General features: G+C 39.2%; 1 protein-coding gene across 4 annotated transcripts in view; it reads right to left on the bottom strand.

The window, feature by feature from the left end:
- Nucleotides 1-215: 215 nt before the first annotated feature.
- Nucleotides 216-18,246, bottom strand: part of hook3 (hook microtubule-tethering protein 3) — a 31,703-nt gene continuing 13,672 nt past the window's right edge. Inside the window, exons 6-25 of one of the 4 annotated variants that reach the window (XM_010787964.1) lie at nucleotides 17,680-17,747; nucleotides 17,229-17,291; nucleotides 16,736-16,819; nucleotides 15,969-16,031; nucleotides 13,531-13,694; nucleotides 13,307-13,447; nucleotides 12,949-13,036; nucleotides 12,420-12,533; nucleotides 12,111-12,221; nucleotides 11,817-11,901; nucleotides 11,633-11,699; nucleotides 9,902-10,042; nucleotides 9,488-9,575; nucleotides 7,036-7,070; nucleotides 6,870-6,952; nucleotides 6,584-6,684; nucleotides 6,370-6,474; nucleotides 6,140-6,211; nucleotides 4,593-4,729; nucleotides 216-4,417 (exon numbers count right to left, since the gene is read on the bottom strand). In XM_010787964.1, the coding sequence (XP_010786266.1) occupies nucleotides 4,405-4,417; nucleotides 4,593-4,729; nucleotides 6,140-6,211; nucleotides 6,370-6,474; nucleotides 6,584-6,684; nucleotides 6,870-6,952; nucleotides 7,036-7,070; nucleotides 9,488-9,575; nucleotides 9,902-10,042; nucleotides 11,633-11,699; nucleotides 11,817-11,901; nucleotides 12,111-12,221; nucleotides 12,420-12,533; nucleotides 12,949-13,036; nucleotides 13,307-13,447; nucleotides 13,531-13,694; nucleotides 15,969-16,031; nucleotides 16,736-16,819; nucleotides 17,229-17,291; nucleotides 17,680-17,747 (1,823 nt within the window). In that variant the 3' untranslated portion in view covers nucleotides 216-4,404. Of the gene's footprint in view, nucleotides 4,730-6,139; nucleotides 6,212-6,369; nucleotides 6,475-6,583; nucleotides 6,685-6,869; nucleotides 6,953-7,035; nucleotides 7,071-9,487; nucleotides 9,576-9,901; nucleotides 10,043-11,632; nucleotides 11,700-11,816; nucleotides 11,902-12,110; nucleotides 12,222-12,419; nucleotides 12,534-12,948; nucleotides 13,037-13,306; nucleotides 13,448-13,530; nucleotides 13,695-15,968; nucleotides 16,032-16,735; nucleotides 16,820-17,228; nucleotides 17,292-17,679; nucleotides 17,748-18,246 lie in introns of all 4 variants that reach the window. The other 3 variants (XM_010787963.1, XM_010787965.1, XM_010787966.1) reach the window with 3 other exon arrangements.

Genomic DNA, 18,246 nt, shown 5'->3' with positions numbered 1-18,246 from the left:
TGTCATTTTGATATACATACAAACATCAATTTTGCGCAAACAAAGGAATTTGATGCCATGGATTAATTTACGCCCACAGTCTGATAAGTGTCCACGCATGTCATAAATTACAAAGTAAATCTGTGAAGAAAACAAAAGACTATTCAGAATGCCTGTGTTATTCGATAACAAGAATCTGGTCATCATGATTTGGAAAATAAAAACAGACAAGCGGCCTGTTTTATACAAGCTTTATTTACAATGACATTTCCAAGTTTTGCAGTGTAGGAAGCACATTATCATCCATAGGCCCTCATCAGACAGATGCTTTATGAAATCCATCTTACGTAACTTAAGTTTCATTTTCTCAATCACATCAAGACACCTCCTCTACTATCGCCACATTTAGTATGTACATAGTGTAGTTTGTATACAAGCAATAGAAAACTTGGCAAATGGAAGGTTATTTGCTACTTCAATATGTAAAGAAAAGATTTCCAATGAGTAAAAAAATACAGCAAACACTGCACGCGTAGTGATAAAATTCTGACCTCATGTTTGTTCCATCTCTAATACAAGTCAAGTAACACTAGGGAACAACGGGTACTCATTTTAGCTTGGGCATGTAAGTAATACTCCACGATATGACCAGGTTTTATAAAGAATACTGCAATCTTCGCTCAGCATTTTGTTCTGAAAAATGAATATCAAGGAAAGATTTGGAGTTATAGCTAAAACAGTACATAACCTTTCCTTCCTTATTGAGAAGAAATCTGAGTTAATTAAAATGTCTGAAAGTGGTGCTAACTGGCTGTCTTCTGAAGCTAGTTCCTCCAGTTTGTGATAATCTGTCACCCAGTATCTAAATATTTGCAAGAAATATTAGGTATATACACCGACACACGTAAGCAACAACATACATTGGTTGGCTCGATGAGGGATTAAAGAGGACAACATTAAATGCATTCTCTTAGGGGGATATTAAATAACAAAAAGCTCCCAAAATCCCTGATATAACTTTAAACAGGTCAACCACAATGTGGATGTGTTCCATTATATACAGATTTCTTACCAAACCAATAACTCGGATGGACGGTTAAAAGAGTTGTGTCTATAACTTACAACTGGATTTTAATGGCAAATGGTTTACAAAACACAGATTTGGACAGAAAACAGTAGAGAACTGGACAAATAAAAACATCACATCTTTACCTAACTGGATTCAAACTGCAAATGTTTTTCCACTCTACTTTGGAAACTCATTTAAGGGATGACCAAATGTAGAAGCTAAATTGTTGTTGTAAGGTTGGTTAACCGAACAGCTAAGCTAGCTTCATTTGAATGCATTCCCAACAGCTAATCTGTCTTTTTTCTCAAACATCAACCCCATCGTTGTTGCTGTGGCTCAAACACTGGAAAATAAAATCATTTGTAGGGTCGTATGTGAATTAAAAGTTTAAAAATGTGCTTTTTTGTTAACAAGAAAACATGTTTCAAACATGACGAGACTTCCTGAAAAGACTAGAGGTGAATGGAACTTTGTACCATGTTCTCATTTTACACTGATCGCAGATAATGTAACAACCTTTATTTAATTTGCAGGAGAAAAATACTTTTTCAAACCACATCCTCCTTTCGTTGCATAAGACAAGTATTTAACAGTATCTCGAAGTTGTATGGTAACTTCACATCCATTGTAACAGTTTAAGTGATGATAAAATACTACTGCTGATATAAAAAAATTTAACAACACTGCTGTACAAGCGGCAAAATAATAAATAAGCCATTAAGATAAAAATGCACGGCATGAATCAAATCAAGGTTACACAATATAACATGCATGAGTAAAATGGGTTAAAATACAGAGAAGAAAAGCCCCAATCAGCCTGGTTAATTTGAGTGTTTGTAAAGAAATATATCAAGTAGACGAGAATTGATTTCTTCCCTCTTTTCAACAATAAAATAGCCTTAATGCTTTTAGTCCTAAAACGACCAGCCAGTCTTATTTTTTTTCAATACGTCACATTTTAAACAAAGACACTAAAATATGAGGGCCCAACCATCTCTCTCATTTGAAAAATGCACTTATGCCTGTAATATGCATATTTCCTCAGGTCCAATCTCTCAACATATTTGTCAACATACTTTTATACAATCTGGAATACTGATACGTTAATTTGATGCCAATTTTCCTTAAGTTGCAACAGTAACACACTGTTAAATGATTGTAGGTAATGTATTACAAGTGTGACAAAATGCACCGCCAGCAGAGCCTCTTAATTTTGGCTCAATTAGAGTGCAGGTTATTTGCTACTTGGTCAAATAACATAGACAACATATAGCCAGTATCGAGAGATGTTGAATGAAATCTAAAAATAAATTATAAGTAGGCTTAACGGGGGCTTTTATCTTGTATAAACGCATATCTGTAACAATGTTATTCATCTTGATAAAAATACTTATTTTGCCATCCTATGTTCCTACTGCAGAGTCCAACAGCTTACAGGGCAGCACAGTAATGCCCTATACGCTACTCCTTATACTTGAGGTAAAACCACTCTAAAATGCCATCCAGCAACGAGAGGCTGGGCATTGCAGGAGATACACACTTAGAAGGTTAAAGGGGAGCTTTTTTTTGTGATACATTTGCTGGCTACACCTCTCCGATATCTCTCACATGCAGATGGAGACTCTTCTTCAACCATGAAAAACAGATATGTGAAAGTATGTCATTGAGGTATCCTGAAGCAGCCAGCAAACCTAACCAACTGCCTGGTAAACGGACTATACTGCGATATTCTGCCCCTGTTGTTGGTATTTGTAACAGAAATAGAATTGTAACAAGGGAGCAGACGCAAGCATGTCCATAAAGAGTAAAGGGCATGAGGAGAAGGAGCGGGAAATGAGGAAAGGAGTTGAATTTCTTGCCTCCTCTGGGCTTGTGTGGAGGTTACAACGCATGACACAGCAGAGGGTTGTTAGTGCTCATGCTCCGCTGCGGGTGTGCTGGTTATTCGCAGGCAGGAGTCTATGCAAAAGTCATGCAAGGCGAGGATTCATGCATCGTGTGCCTCTGCCTAGCCCGGCCCGGGGCCAACGTAGGCCAGAGCCGGGCCGGGCCAGGACACACACACACAAGGCTGGGCCAGCTCATTGGTGTGGCAGTCATGCAGTGACATTGCTGTTGAGGGAGGAAAGAGAAAGAGAGATAACGGTCAGACGGCGGGGAGTGCTAGATTAGAATCTGGCCTTGATACAAAGACATACACAGCAAACAAACAGGGTTAATCCCTTCAAAAGAACTCATGGTAAAATGTTAGAGCAAACAAGGACAATGCAGGGGGGAAATAAATAAGTTAAAGAAAGGACAGTAACAGAAACAAGCATACCAATTCAAGATTCCTATTTAAATTGACATACTGTGCAGTGCTCTTATAACACCAACAGCCTTATTAATATGAGAGCAAATCATTTATCTTTAATGATGGGGGAAGTCAGTCTGCTTCAATGAGCTACACTGAATCAGCATCCTCTCTTTGTTATATTATCGGCATACAGGACCATCTCCTTTTCAACAAAACAGTGCAAGCCTCCAGAAGTCAAGACTAGATTTTCCTTCATCTCATTTCTCTCTGTGTGTAGTGTGAGGAGGCGCGCCTGCAGTGTTCCAAAGATAACATGAACCAAATACTGCGATATATATATATTTCAATTTAACACCATGGCACATCAGGTAAATGCTGGTATGTGTGCCTTTCCTAGAACAATGGTGGCTCCTTAATAGAAGATAATGAAAACACAGTTAGCTTGTACTTTGCCAAAAGCTATCTAGCTGTTGCGACTCCTGGAAAAACTTCAACAACTGAAGGAGTAACTTTCAAATCCCATTAGAGATCATTTAGACAATTCATCTAGCAAATGAAACATTTTCTGTGATGACAATTCATCTTCCTATTCCTTAATGTATTTGTTTCGAAACAATATAGACATAATGACGCCGCAGAAGAGCAACTCGTCTCCATTTGAAAAACACAGTTTAAACAATGACATATGAGTAATGAGAATAGCTGTCGCCTGATTGAAAGCTACATCAGAAACAGAACATCTGTCAACTCCAGGCTGAGAAACACGATGAACCTTAAGTGATATGGCAGGTAGAGATGTGCATAAATACTGAATGAACAGGCAGAGCGCTTCCGTGAAAACAAAAAATGACAATAACTTCCAAAGGATGCAATAGCCAGGACAAAGGTTCGCCACAGAGCACAGGGAGAGGAAGGTCAGTGGTTAGTAACACCCTATCAAAATGCTGATTTGTTAAAAAGGGAAGGAGCGTGGCATCACAGGAGCCACAATAAAAACTGTTAAGTTAAGGGGGAAAAAAAGTGGTGGGAGATTTTTTTTGGGCAGCTTTGTCTGGCATCTCTACCTCATGGATCTGATCAAGAAGGAAAAGAAGAAAATCAATAGGGAGAATGCAGGAAAATAAGAACGTCCATTAGAAATGAATGGAAATAGTGTGCCTCAGAAAAGGCCAATCTACTGTATGTGAGTTCGGGGGGTTTGTAAGGTAGTTTGTCTCAGTATCTGTCTGCCCCCCTGCTGCCATCTACCTGGCGGTAGCGGGCTGGACGTGGCCGGGGTATGAGCGGCGAGTGCTGGTGGCCTGTCTCTGCCGGGCCAGGAAGGACTGACCCGAGCCCGTGTTGGCAAGTCGGTCTTCAGCCGCTTTCTTCTGCAGAGACATGCCCTGGGAGGAGGAACAGAGGAAGTCTTCTCATTATATATTTAATGGTCACCATCGGTAAAACAAGATGTCGTACGTGATGTCACGATTGGTGCAAGGAACTTGATGCACGAGAAACAATTTAGCTCGAACAAATATCAGTAACAATTCAACATCATTATGAACAATAGCTATTGATCAAAAGTGTAACAGACAACACATTGTTTGTGAGGCTTATAAAAAAGCATACGCTGCCCTCTGGTGGTTGAAATGCCTTCCTGCATGAGTTGCGATGTTTTGTTTCATCGATTTGGGCCTACACATCGAAGGGTATTGCAAAATCACAGTACATTTACCAACAAAAAAAAAATGTGGCATGCCATATGTAGTTTTCTTTTTTTATAATAATCATTAGGTAATTAAATTACATTAGATAACTGTGAAAAATGCTCATTCAATCATAGTATCATAGGGCACAATGTGACATCATTAAATGTACCCAAAGATACTACAATTCCCATTTTTAGAAACTGGAACCATCAAATGTGTGGCAATTACATTAATCAAATAATTAACTTATGGCTTAATGTACTAATCATTGTGGTACTATATACCGTACTTTTCGGACTATAAGCCGCGCCTTTTTTCCCATTTTTCGACGCTGCGGCTTATATAACGGCGCGGCTAATCTATGGATTTGTACAGCTCACGGCCACCACCTTTAACTCTATGGGCTCTATGGCCGGTCCGCGGACCCCCAACTTTAAGCGGCGGGTTCCAGCAGGAAAAGCTGGAGGCCGGAAAAGAGTGAGACAGGTAGCGCGCAAAAGTAAAAGTGGAACCGAGAGTGGTGCGAGAGACAGAACGAGAGCAAGACAGACAGACATTACGAGAGCGAGACAGTTTGTCCCCGTACCACTGGTTGAAAACCACTGCTGTAGATCACTGCCGGTACGTGCGCTGGGAGCGCACCGTTTAAGTTTGAAAGTTGAAAAGTTTGTGTGTCTGAAACGCTATGTGATACAGTACAGTTTACACAGCACAGTACATGTTCTGTAGCTACTATTGCACTAAATGCTAACACTTGAATACGTTATGCAAATATGCAACTTGTTTGTTGAAATGTTAATAAATGGGAGCTTCCTTAAACAGCCATCTCTTACCCGACAATCCCCTCTGTGCACGAACCCTTACATATGGTAATTAAACATTAAAACACCTGCGGCTTATAGTCCAGTGCGGCTTATATATGTACACATCATTCAATTTAGCTGCTGCGGCTTATATTCAGGTGCGCCTTATAGTCCGAAAATTACGGTAACTTTAATATTATGGATTTCAGTGAATTATTACACTTCTTTCCAAGTCATTAATGTGAGCCACAATTTAAAAAGGAGAGTTCTAAGACTTCAGGCAGTACGAGGTTTTTCTTACCATATTGTACCAGGCTGACACAATCAGTTTCTCCTCGTAATCTCTCTGGCTTTTTGTCTTGTCCATCTCTTTCTGTTTGGAGGAAACGCCAAGACACAACATTAAGAAATGCAAGGGCTTTTCAAGCTACAACACACTGGTTATCTATGAGGGGACTGGTTGTTAACCCCACAAGCTGCTCGTCTGTTTTCTTGTCAGACTATTCAACTTTTTTAACAACTTTGGATTACCTCCAAAGAGTGCAACATCCTGTCTTTCTCCTGCAGCTGGTTCTTCAGGGCCTGCACCTCTGGACCTGATCCCTGGTTCTGCTTGGGGTCCAGGGTCCGGATCACCTGGAGAGGACACATTCAATCAAACTCCTGTTGAACGACACCTACAGCAAGCCTCACAAGTAGCAATACTCCGTGCAAAACATAGTTCACATTCACAAAGTAAACTCACACTCTTGGCCTTTTCTAGGTATTTCTTATATCTCTCCTCCATCTGTTTCATGTCATCATCTTTCTTCTTCAGGGCCTCCTCCAGCTCCTCCACTCGTTGGGCTGAGGCAACAACACAGACATTTACATTGTTTTGGCTGAGTGTATTCCTGCTTTTCTTTTGATATGCATTGAAGAACAAGTTTGAATGTCTAAGTGTTTGATCTGTACCACACATTAAATCAATTTCAAACATTCAAAATAAGAGATCTGACGGTAAGAGGTGAAAAATAAGAATATAAACTCACAGCTGCTGTTGTATTTAGGCTCCATTTCGTCGATGAATGTATTCTTCTTCAGTAACTCGTTGTTCAACTCCCGTAGTTTCTCCCTGATGAAGAGTAGAAAGAATGTCAAGCCTTGTTTTGTCTCATGATGAATATGAAGTTTTTAATTAAATGTATGTTATCTTACATGTGCTCCTCATATTTCTTCTTCAGGATAGAAGACTGAGAAAAAAAAGGATATGTTTTATAACGTAATATTCCATCCTATACAACCCACAGATACAATCAAAGAGACACTGCTGGATAAATGCAGTAGTTGCAGCAAATGTCAGTCTTCTTCAAAAGCACCACAATGTGGTGTCCCCTCTCATCCAACAGAGGGAAGGTTACAACTGATTAATGCTTGGAAAATGTGGCATTATGAAACATTCGTGACCTTGAATTACTCAAAAGAATCAGTGAAGACTTCAAACCAAACATGAATTCATAGATTGATAATCACAGTGAATATTTACAATAAGCGGAGAGTTCTGGTTCATTTTTTATGTTTTTTGGTCTATAATCAGTTTGAGTGCAGACAAATCCCTAAACAAGAAATCAGAAGGCATCAAGGAAAGAGGAAAGGTATGTCACTATAAAGAGGATAAACACATAGAGGATACCAGAGGACTGATTCTTGACACCTAGCTAGGAAAGGAGTCACTATTACATGTGTGCAACAACTCAGTGTATCAAATGCATGCAGTCATGATTCTAAATACAGATTGCGTTGATGATATTTAGGAGTTCTTATTTCATTCTCTAAAAATGTGTACGTTAAGAAAACATACGTTAGCATCACACTGTGTTCCGTTTCGTCACAGTGCACATTTACTGCACTGAGCTGTTACACCCTAATATCTAAAAGAAGGAACTTGGCAGGAATCACAAAGTTATACTTACTATAGTCTGACAGGGGGAGCATTATTTGAAAAGAAACATTATTTTTACTGATTGGCAAAAATCACAGACCTGCCAAATGTAGATGTTGTTTTTTTAAAGAATTTGTTTATGTTACTCAGCCTGCGTGATAGGGCTGCTCAATTAATCGTATTTTAATCGCAATTATGATTAGGGCTTGCAACGTAATCGAAATAAAATGATAATTTCTTATTATTATTAATCTTTTTTTTTTTTTTTTATTACATTTTTTTTAATTCGTTTTTCAGTTGAGTTTTACTTAAAGTTCAGGGTAATCAACTGTTAAAAACATACTGTTCACATTTTTTTTTTCAATAAATGGATGCTTTCAAAGTAAATGGATAATCGTTTTTAATAATCGTGATATCAATTATTGACCCAAATAATCGAGATTATGATTTTTGCCATAATCGAGCAGCCCTACTGCGTGACCATACATTCTCGAGGAAAAGTTACTATTTTGAAAAAAAAATTCTTGATGAATTGAACAGCAAAATGATTAAAAAAAAACATCCGTTTACAAAAGTGTTCAGTATAATTTACATAGATTCTTCAAGAATATTAGAAATGTTATGATATTTGTTCACCTTTGATGTGTGCATGAGAAAAAGTTTCCTTTACACATTTTGGTAGTTATATACACTGTTAAAGGTAGGGTAGGTAAGAATGGAGAAACCAGCTCGAGTGCGCTAGAATTTGAAAATACACAACGGAAAAACATCTGCCCCTTCTTTCAGACTTCCTTACAGAGCCCCTCCTCCAACACACACGGACGCGCACATGACCAATGAGGGCACGAGATAAGTTTGTGCACAGGTGGAAGGCTGACAGGCAAGTAGGCCATCCAGTTATTTTAGCCGGGCCGGCTTCCACAGATGAAATATTTGTGGAATTGCTATCGGGATGTTAAGAGCATTCCATGGAATATAAAACAAAGTGTTTCTGAAGTGAATTACCTATCCCACCTTTAAAATAATAATCCGTTGTGTATTTTAAAAATATACTGCGTGTATAAAACACTGGAAGTGGCTGAAAGTAACTTATTTACTACTGTATACAAGTGTTTTGTTGATATTGAGAGAATCAACTGATGGCAGGAACTGACCCCCAAAACCCACAAAAGAAAAAGGGTTGGTAGCATTTTAAATCGGGGTTAATTCAAGAAAAAGAAAGGTCCAATCCTAAATACCAGTCCCCTACTAGGAACTGGCTTCAAGGAGACAGAGGAGAAAGCAATACAACAAAAATCATGTTTTGTTATGTTTCAAATATCAAACACAGGTAATGATGTTAATACAAACTAAAACAGAGTTGGATTTTAAGATAGTCTTATTTCTTATTTAATTAATATACTGATGCCATACAGACGAATCATGGCTATAATACAATATAGAAAAACAAAGAATACAATATGTTAGCAATGGTTAATATTATGTATGGTTATCTTGAGAAGAGTTAGATGCAAAGAAAAAGAAAATAATTGTTATGCAATGGGTTATTTAAAAAAAACAAAAAACATCAGAACCTTCATTCTTCAGGAGGAGCTGTGTACTGCAGTATTGTGCGCCATCTTTGTTTCAGTGTGGTATGATGGGAATGTGTCTCTCTGTGGCCGCCAACATCTATACTGATATGAGAGTTGTGCACCCACAATGCAGAACAAACATTTCATTACTTACGTTGTCTGCTTTGGAGCCCTCTTCTTGAAGATTCTTCTGCAGCTCCTCCACCTGACTCTGCTCCTCCATCAGACGCTGATTGATTAACCTAGATAAAAAACACAAAAGACAAGATGGCTTTAACACGGCAATGAATACGGCCTGTTGCTGGCTCAAAGGGCATTGACTGAAATTCCAGTGAAGACAGAGAACATCTTTGTGTGAGATTGATCCGCGTTCCCACACAGGGAAACACAATCAGCCCAGTTGGAAAGTGTGGCACTGAAAACTACATGAACAGATCAAAAGACTTTATCTTTGCTCTATGTTTTACATTTGAAGCACAAAAGAGAATAAAAAATAAGAATTCAGCCTCAAGTTGCGTTTGCTTTTGCTGCTGATGCTAGGCTGCATGCATCTGGCTGTTCCTTTGACCTGTTTTCCGTCTCCAGTTCATTTTTCCTTCTGCTAGCATCCTCCAGCAGACTCTGCAGCAGGGCGATCTTCTCGTTGTCCGATCCCTCCTGAGCCAGCTTCAACATCTTGTTCTCATGCTGCAGACGAATCAGATGTTCTCTGGAAAAACACATTGGACAGTGTCAATTAAAAAAAATTCATTTTGTTGAAGCAACCACATTTTGGTTGTTATAGACATGTACTCACCAACCAATACAACCCTCATTATGTCAGTGAGAATTCAATCTGCTATGGTGATAGACAAACAGAAGCCACCTATGTTCTCCGTTTATTCATTATAACTGTTGCGGGATAATGTTTACGCACAAACTGTGTAGCATCAGTGCATATAGCATGACACATTGGGGACATTTGATACATTCTACAACCAAAAAAGCTGCTGTTTGATCAGTCAAATAAAACTCAAAACATTTAAAGCAACACAACTTGTTGTAATGCTGTTGTAGTACTTCAAGGGTCTCTATCGGCATCTCTAGATCTTTAAACATGTTAGAGATGCCCCCTAAGAAGACACTTCCATTGCAAAGCTAAATATATGACTCTTCCCCCGAGTGACTGACTGTTTCCTGAAGACAAACTGTGTACTCAGGTCAGGGAAGTTAGACATTTTTTTCTTCTTTTTATAATCGATCTACCAAACAGATACAATTGACTCTGTTTTGGACAGTGTTGAGCACAGTCTGTCTCTTGGGTCCTGACATGTGTTTTTCAGGGTGTGGCTGCCAACTCCTTTCCTTCTGGAGATCTGACTAAATGTTTCCAGATGAACTCACAGCTGCTAGCTAAGGTTAGCCCAGGTCTAATACGACTGATTAAAGCAACAGGACTGGGTTTATTCTAGCTGAGCTGCTATTCATACTCTGCATTAGATTGAGGGAATGACTTTAACTCCAGCTGTTTTCCTGGCTGTTTCACGGTTTACAGTAAAAATGACGGGCAGAGATCAATCCCAGATGCTACTTATGAAAGCGACGAGTTTAATCCGTCAAAAAGGCCCAGCCTACGCCAGATTTTCTTTCTCACTGTTGGATGATTAACTGACAAGCAACAGACATACATAAGAATGAATCATCCTCAATGTTCCCACTTAAACCTTCGAAAGCCTGCGGGATATGTCATCACCCTGAGGCACAACGGGTTTTCATTACTCTACCTAGAGGGTAATGATGAGTCTAGATTTAGATAGTTTAAATCATGTTTAAGTAGCTTTTAAAGGGTTTCAATGTAAATCCATATTTGTCTTTATTTCATGAGTGTTGGAAAAACAATCCAGGCATAGTATACTGCCAGCTGAAAACCCAGCCCTCTTGAGAAGCAGCAGTGAGGCTGATGTAACTCGCACAGCTATTACATAACACGCGAGAGGGACTCCTCCTTTAAGGCCTTAAAGCGCCAGGGGAGCAGGCACGCAAGATCAGAAACATCTCTCTCTTAAATCTCCTATCTCTTCCATCTTGACTGACTTCTGTTTAACATGTAAATAGCAACATGAAGCGAGTACTTCTTAACACAGAAATACAGACGTGATACTTTGATGTGGTATTTCTTCCTCTGTCTGTAGAGCACAATATTTACAATCATTTAGAATATAAACACATTAGATGATCTGATATGTGTAGTCAATCAACAACTCTTTTTGATGACCTTCTCTTGTTAAATAACCAAAGTGAAACAAAACTAAATGCATACCGAATCTCTGGGGTAGTGATTTCCGCCGCCAGTGAATCACCGTCGTTACTGGCCAATGGGAACAAGCCTAAAACAAAACATTATGAAAGGTTAAACCCAACTATTATGGCTTTAAAAAGTAGATTATACTTTGCTTAAACAGAACAAGCTCAGCTACTCTTATTTAGATAGCTTTTCATTGTACCTGCTGTAAGCTGTCCCTCTTGGGCTTGAACGCAGTGTAGCTCTTCAATGGTTTCCTTGAGAGAGTCTCTTTCCGTACGCATTCGCTACAGGGGAGAGGACACACGTGTGATAACTTATACACAAACAGTGTGAGGGAGGAAAAAAGTACAGGGTCTGAAATAAAAATCCCTATTGTCCAACATAATTCATCTGTCAATCAAGTCCTTTAACTACTTTTTGAAACTGCAGCATTTCAAAGTGTTGGCAGCCTTTGGGTCATTCTTTTAAAGTGTATATTGTGAGTGGTACATACATCTTTTTCTTTTTGGAGAGAGTCCGTCTTCTCTTTGACGCGTTTGTACTCAAACTCCATCTTGTCGGCCTTTTTAGACTCTTCTGACAGTCTGTTCTGAAGTTCAACCACCTGTGCAGAGAAAGAGAGCATTCAATCAAAAATGGACAAATTTGTGTGTGTGTGTGTGTGTGTGTGTGTGTGTGTGTGTGTGTGTGTGTGTGTGTGTGTGTGTGTGTTTGTGTAGTTATTAAATCGTGGTATATCGCCCAGCCTGGGGCCATATAAATAATGATAACTGCACGTGTAGTTCAGCTCTCGGTTTGATACCTGTCTCTTGTACGTCTCCAGCTGGCCCTTGGTAGCATTCGCTTTCCGTAGCTCCTCTTCCAAACCCACGTTGCTCTGCATTAACACCGTGTTCTTCTCCTCTATAAGCTTAATCTGGAAAAGAAGAAATATATATTCTTTTTAGAACTCGGAGAGATACATATTTCTGTTAGCCTAACTATGTCTCTGACTAATCAATGGACACTCTGCAAAGCATTGTAGGGAACATTGAATAGCTCCAACACAATAAATGAATCAATCCAATTGTATTTATATAGCCCAATATCACACATTAAACATTTTTCTTAGGGGGCTTTACATTACACTTTTTTAAATAATAATAATAATAATAATAAATTAACAACATAGAAATAAACAGTCCAAATGACAAAAAAGTGAACAAATGTATATTTAAAAAAAGCATCTAGGTGGATTTCAATGAGCTTCCAGGTACCACCAAAGCATCTTTAAGTGGGCATCAGACAGGACCATGCCAACATTGTTTTTTTTGCTTCTACTGTCTGCGTACCTGTCTCCTGAGCAGTCCCATGTCCTCTAGTTTCTTCTTGTAGTGTTCCACTGTGCCCTCCAGCTTTGACACTTTGTCTGATGAATGCCTGGGGAGGGAATCAACATACACTGGTTTTACATTTAGAAAGAAAAGGAGAGGTGGCAGCTTTGCTAACGCTCTGTTTGTGTAGCAACACACCTGTAACAACAGCAGTCTGAAATAACAGGATAGCAGTGGTTCAACAAAACATTCATTATCTTGCGTCATCCCCTGTTGTTCTACCTATCCATCCCCAACAGGCTTTTGGAATCCCTTCTCTCGTTCAGTTTACTCTCCTTAGGTTTAAAACGGACAACATTTTGCATCCGTGTCTTACCTGAGGACATCCATCTCGTCCTTGAGCGACTGGGCTTCGTCAGCCAGTGACGAAAGCTCTTCATTCTGCGACTTCACATCCAGGAGTTCTTTGTCAAGCTCCTCACAGCGGATCCGGTAGTCATCTTTTGATGCCTCCAACCTAGATTTTGACGTCAGCATGAGTCAGTTCGACTTTCACTGTTTATATAGCAAGAAACTCACTCTATTTCCAGCTAGTTGTACCTGAACGTTTCCTCCTGAAGCTGCTCCAGTTGTGTCTGCAGCTGGAGGTGTCTGCGTCCTGCAGGGCTGTTGATATCCTCGATGGAGTCAGACTGGTTGTGTCGCTCCATCAGGACCTGGTTCTCCGCTAGCAAACTGCTCTTCTCCTCTTGCAGCGCAGCCACCTGTGGGAGGGGAGAGGGCGAAGGACGCGCACAGAATGGAAGTGCAATAAGAAGAAAAGATAGTTCAGGAGTGAGATACACAGATTGGATGGAGAGGGAGAAGAAAGATATTTGGAAACAGGAAAGGTGAAGGTCAACATCGAACGAAGGATGGCGCAGTTGAGGTGTAGAGAAGGATGGAAAGAAAGAATGTTCAAGATAGAGAGAAGAGAGACAGAAAATGGGAATAAGTTACTTTTCAAACGATATATGTCAAGGTACTTAAATGTAGAATTTCTGTACAAGAATTCCAAAGGTTATTAAATCACTGCAGCATGAACTCTGGTAATAAAGCAAGCATACATCAAACGCACTTCAACAGGGCAGACCAACACACTCCAGCATAGCAGAGAGGGCTACATGTGGTTTGATGTTGCCTTCTCAATGGGACAGACAGGGCATCAAGCTCCACACAAAACAACGCAGAGGCAGTTCTTTAATTGTTTGTTTTAAATGTGGCGCTAATTAATTACTAACACTCAAAATATGAACTGATCTTAATATATGTGATAAGGAAATATAACTGTAACATGATTAGGCAAGGTTATTAAAAATAAATACATCTATTTACCCGGCATGTAAAGCCAGCACATACCATTGTTTCTCAACCCTTTAAGAATTTGCCAGGATCAATTGGATAAAATCTAAATAATGTGAATGCAAATAAATGTCATTAGCCTTTTCTTCTGACATACTAGCACATCTATGTCTTTTTTAAATGTTGTTGAATAGTTCTATGTGAAAGATGGAGTCCATTTAAATGTTTGTTACATTGTTATGTGAAAGTGTTTTCGATGATCAAGCACCCCTTTGAAAATGCTCTCACGGCAACGAGCCTGTATACCATTAGCGTTGTGATCTCAAAAGTTCAAAAACATGGGGCGGGAGTTAACCTAATAAAAAAAAAAAATACATACTTAATATTGAGTTACACTACAAGCAATTGTTCTGCTCCATTATTGCTAACCAGAGATATTTTTTTATTTTTATATATACACTGAACAAAACGCAACACTTTTGTTTTTGCTCCCATTTTTCATGAGATGAACTCAAAGATCTAAAACATTTTCGATATACACAAAATAACCATTTCTCTCAAATATTGTTCACAAATCTGAAAAAATCTGTGATAGTGAGCACTTCTCCTTTGCCGAGATAATCCATCCCACCTCACAGGTGTGGCATATCAAGATGCTGATTAGACAGCATGATTATTGCACAGGTGTGCCTTAGACTGGCCACAATAAAAGGCCACTCTGAAACGTGCATTTTTGCTTTATTGGGGGGGTCTGGGGGGGTCCGAAAACCAGTCAGTATCTGGTGTGAGGGTTAGGATTAGGATTAGGGTTAGGGTTAGGGTAATGTTGTGAATCGAGTGGCCTGTGTTCGTCGTCCATAACATACGCCTGCCCATACCATAACCCCACCACCACCATGGGCCACTCGATTCACAACATTACCCTAACCCTAACCCTCACACCAGATACTGACTGGTTTTCGGACCCCCCCAGACCCCCCCAATAAAGCAAAAATGCACGTTTCAGAGTGGCCTTTTATTGTGGCCAGCCTAAGGCACACCTGTGCAATAATCATGCTGTCTAATCAGCATCTTGATATGCCACACCTGTGAGGTGGGATGGATTATCTCGGCAAAGGAGAAGTGCTCACTATCACAGATTTTTTCAGATTTGTGAACAATATTTGAGAGAAATGGTTATTTTTTTGTGTATATAGAAAATGTTTTAGATTTTTGAGTTCATCTCATGAAAAGTGGGAGCAAAAACAAAAGTGTTGCGTTTATATTTTTGTTCAGTGTATATATATATATTAACATCACATCTGAGTAAAACACAGTTTGTGTAAAAATGTGACATATCTTCAACAGTTTAGCCAAGAAATGACCCTCCTGTGTTCCCCCCTTAGTTTCTACAGTTGCTGTGGGAAAGCAATGAAACACACCAAGGTAAAAAGGCAGAGGATAATTAGTGAAGGGGTGACAACTGACACACCCACACAAGTTTCCTGAGAGGACCACGTGTGTAGACGTGTGCACAAACACTTGTGCACATACGTCTACACACACACACACACACATGCACACATAGTTAGGAGAGCCAGGATTCCTAAAGGGGGATGCCGGTGCAAGCAGACTGAAAAGGAATCCAGGACTATTAGACACACCACACAACATGGATGGAAAAAAGAGACAGAAAGAAAAAGAAAGTTTAGATTTACCCTCTCTTCTAGCTCATTATAGTCTAACCTCAGTCTATCACGCTCCTCTTGGACATGGAGGGCCTTTAAAGCAAGGCACAGTGTTGGAAAAAGTCAGGAAACAACACAACAGGAGAGCAGGCGACTCTTTAAATTGCAGCTCCATTTTTTTATTTTTATTGCTGTGTCATTAGCAGAAAATAAAGAGAAGTGAATATGTTCACTATGATCTGCTTTCAATATAGATATAGGGTGTGTCTCTCTTTCTGCAGCAGATTATCACAATTCAATTTAAAAATAAATGATCTGACAAGGACATATTTAGGAGGGTACAAGAAAGGTTTAATCAGTAGAAAGCAAATCATGCAAAGAAGGGTGCTGCTTTTAAAGCGTAACCAAAACTAGATATAAGAAGTACATGACAAAACCAGTTAGATAGTGAAAAAGTTACCAAACAGAGGAAAAGTAAAAAAGAAAACTTGGGTAAAGGTGTTATGCAATGTTATTTTCTGGACACACTGAATGCATTGAGCCCCATTAACTACTTCCCTAACTATACATAAGGCTCATTCATCGTTTCAAATTGCATTGTCCTGACACAACTATTTTAGATCAAGGCTATTTATACATTTGACCAGGAGTCCTAACAATAGCAAACAAAGACAAAATAGTTCCTATCTGGGGGTGTGTTGTCTTTCTGGTTAGGTCAGAAACGTGACGCGAGAACCTGCAAACTGTGCTAGGATGTACAAGAACAGAGGTCAAACCGCGTTAAAAATAACACCAACCTGCATGTCCAGCTCACGACACCTCTGGGAGATCTCCTCCTTGGTAGACAACGCATCATTCAGATCCTCTGCTGTCTTCTTCAGCTGAGAACAGAAAGAAACAACAAATAAAAACACTGAAGAAAAGCTGGATCACCCTGAGATGTTTGTGAGGCAGTTTATACACAGAAATGAAACTAAAAAGCCTAGTGCTCCTGCTAAGGCTATTTGTTCCCTGTACTCCCAGCTCTTTTACAGGTATGTGTCCAAAAAGTAGAACATTAGTTGTGGAGGACACCTGGGTCAATGCATTAGGTCACAAGTTATAGTGAATACTGTTTGTAAGATCACGAAAGGTGTCTGTGCAATTTCAAAGTTTGGCTTGTGACTTTAACCTAAAAGTGAAGTCTATTACAGGGAATTTATATTTAAACTTTAAATATTTTTCGTGAATCTGTTTAAAACAGACATGCATTAAAAGGCATCACAGTGATGTTATACAAAGTGTCCATACCTGTCTGTCTAGATCCACATATGAGTCACTGCCCCCCAACACCGGAGTCTCTTTACTCATCAGCTGCAGGAACACACAACAACAACAACAGGTTCATATTTGGAAGAAACATACATTAAAATAAAGACAGAAATAAATATGCTGCCTGAAACAAGAATATAAGTGGTAGGTTTAAGCTAGCTGCAAGTTTATTGCTCAGAAACTTGCCAATTTCAAAAATAAATTGTACACAAAATATATGTAAAGCTGTTATTTTGTGTGATGTTACAACAACAAAAAACACAATAAAATTTGACAAAACTTCAGTACTCAGAGTTGTAGGACTATTTTCCATCAGTAGACATATCTAAGTTGATTTTATTTTTGGTGGTTTGAATTGGAAAAATATACATGACCAATCTTGCCTTATTCTCATCATTAATCTATCATTATAATAAACAGGAAAGTTCACCTCTTGGATGGCTGTCATGACAACATGCTGCACCGACTCCTCCATCATCATTATGGTCTGGATGTATTCTAGAGAACATAAAGAAAGAGACAGAATGAAGGGGGGCATTTGAGGTCAGCGCTAAAGGTCTCCTATCATGCTATTCTTAGGCAATAGCATAGGTCTCAGATATATACAAATATATAAAAAACATGTCTATAAAGTGTTTTGCTCAAAATACCAAACAGATCACCCATTGTAGCCATGCCTCATCATATCCCTCTATTTCACTTCCTGTTTCAAAAGTGCTGATTTTGGGTATAAAGCTGTAAAAAAATTAAGAAAATTGATTTAAAAAAGAGGGGCGGAGCTTATGCGGGAGATTCTACCAGCAGATACTGCCATGATGAAACACCATATCATGGATTATCAAGGATTATTTCTGAAACAGTATGGAGCTCAAAGGCTTTCTCTCTTGCCGGTTATACCACAAGGTGAGTTCCTTTTTATTTCCTGCTTCTTCACACACATGCTCTCTCCAGTACAGGTTAGCTCTGAGTGTTAGCGATGCTAATGTAAACAGTCGGG

Source organism: Notothenia coriiceps, unplaced genomic scaffold (assembly GCF_000735185.1).
Source record: "Notothenia coriiceps isolate Sejong01 unplaced genomic scaffold, NC01 NC01_scaffold00031493, whole genome shotgun sequence".
Taxonomy (NCBI): Eukaryota; Metazoa; Chordata; class Actinopteri; order Perciformes; family Nototheniidae; genus Notothenia; species Notothenia coriiceps.
This window is presented reverse-complemented; position numbering and strand designations above follow the sequence as displayed.